At 37.5% G+C, this 1,880-nt stretch overlaps 1 protein-coding gene across 1 annotated transcript in view; it reads right to left on the bottom strand.

The window, feature by feature from the left end:
- MED13 (mediator complex subunit 13) overlaps nucleotides 1-1,880 on the bottom strand; it is a 158,701-nt gene that overhangs the window by 91,248 nt on the left and 65,573 nt on the right. Inside the window, exons 14-15 of the mRNA XM_006899467.1 lie at nucleotides 1,786-1,877; nucleotides 2-93 (exon numbers count right to left, since the gene is read on the bottom strand). Of these exons, the coding sequence (XP_006899529.1) occupies nucleotides 2-93; nucleotides 1,786-1,877 (184 nt within the window). The remainder of the gene's footprint in view (nucleotide 1; nucleotides 94-1,785; nucleotides 1,878-1,880) is intronic.

Genomic DNA, 1,880 nt, shown 5'->3' with positions numbered 1-1,880 from the left:
CTAGGAGGTGCACTGCTAGGAGGCATCCCAAAAGATGCATGGGTTTGAGGCGTATAAGCTGGGCCATAATCTTGATCCATATTACTTCCGTCACTAGGTCACCAGAGTAAAAGAAAATCAAACATATAAAGGAAAAACACATTAGTAATGGAAAAGAAAAATTTCAATTTCTTTTTAGAAATGTTAAAAATTATAATAATGTTAAAATAATAATTAGGGTAAAAAAATTTTAAGTATATAATTAAAGACTTAGGTCCATTTAACATGTCCACCCTAAATTATCCTTGAGTGCCAAAAACCAATTAATTCCAAAATTTAAAAAAAAAATCTGTATACTTATCCATGTCGTCGTTGTTAGGTGCCATCAAATCGAGTGCGACCCTATGAACAAGAGATCTGAAACCAGTCCTATCCTGCATCATCCTCAAACTTCCTGACACACAAGAGCCCACTGCAGCAGTCACATTGTCAATCAATATGGTTGAGGGCCTTCCTTTCCTTTGCTGACAACCCTCTACTCTTCCCAACATCATGTTCCTCTCCAAGCACCTCCTAGTAAGATGTCCCAAGTCTATTAGGCGAAGCCTCATCATTCTTGCCTCCGAAGAGTACTCTGGCTGCACCCTCTCTAAGACATATCTATTCAATTTCTTGGCCGTCCGTGAAATGTTCAGTGCTCTTCTCCAACAGCACAGCTCTTGTCCAGGTTTCAGATGCATAACTAGTAATCAGAATAACCATGGCCTGAATCAGACACACCTTAGTCTTCAAACTGACATCACTACTCCTCAATAATTTTGAAAGGTTCCTAACTGCAGATTTTCCTGTTGCAATGTGTCTCCTTATTTCCTGACTGCTTGTACCAAGGGTGTTCACTGTGAATCCAATCAAGATGAAGCTGCTGACAGTTTCAATCTCCTCTCCATCCATCATAACACTGCCCATTGGTCCAGTGGTAAGAATCTTTGTTTACTTGATATTGAGATGCAATCCATACAGAAGGCTGCATTCCTTGATCTTCTGCAACAAGGGCTTCAAATTCTCCTCACTTTAAGCAAGATTGTGTCATCTGCATAATGCAGGTCACTGATGAGTCTCTCTCCAATCCTGATGTCACACTCCTTTTTAGAGAGTCCAACTTCTTGGATAATTTGCTCAGCATGGAGAATGAACAGGTATGGAGATAGAATACATCCCTGACGCATTCCCTTTCCAATTCCAAACCATGCAGTGCTCCCCTGCTCTGTTCGCACAACAGCCTTTTGATCCAGATATAGGTTCCTCATGAGCACAAGCAAATACTCTGGGATTCCCATTCTTCTCAATGTCAGCCACAATTTGTCATGATCCACACAAATGTCTTTGCATAGTCAGATATCTAAATTCACTATCTATAAAGTTCCTTTAAGATTAAAAATCATATATATTCCATCAAGTTGAAAATGCCTCTGATTATAAAATATATCCAGATTGAAGAGATGTTTACATAGAAAATGTGACACTGGAAGTATTTAGATGCCTTGAATTATAAAATATTGTAATTTCAGAGCAGTTAAAATGAATATGCAAAAATATAACAAATGTACAAATGGGAGTGATTTAAAATTTTAGACTAAAAGAAAAGGTGCTTTTGAGGACAAAGTATAATGATCTTAATTTTCTAATACTTTATCCCTATTCAACTATAAAAACAACTTTTACTGTATTAGTTTTTAAAAGTCAGTATCCTTTCACAAACATACTAAGGAGGAGGGAATACAGGAGCATTCATATCATAAATCATACCTCTCTTTGATGAATGGCATTGCAGGACCTGAATGAAGCAAGTCTAATTTTCCAACAGTCCAACTCTGACGGTAAACACACTCTTCAGGTAATTT

The sequence above is a fragment of the Elephantulus edwardii genome, unplaced genomic scaffold (genome assembly GCF_000299155.1).
Source record: "Elephantulus edwardii isolate Elephantulus edwardi_28Jun2011 unplaced genomic scaffold, EleEdw1.0 scaffold00257, whole genome shotgun sequence".
In the NCBI taxonomy this organism is placed as follows: Eukaryota; Metazoa; Chordata; class Mammalia; order Macroscelidea; family Macroscelididae; genus Elephantulus; species Elephantulus edwardii.
Note: the sequence above shows the minus strand (reverse complement) of the source record. Positions and strands in the feature narration are given on the sequence as shown.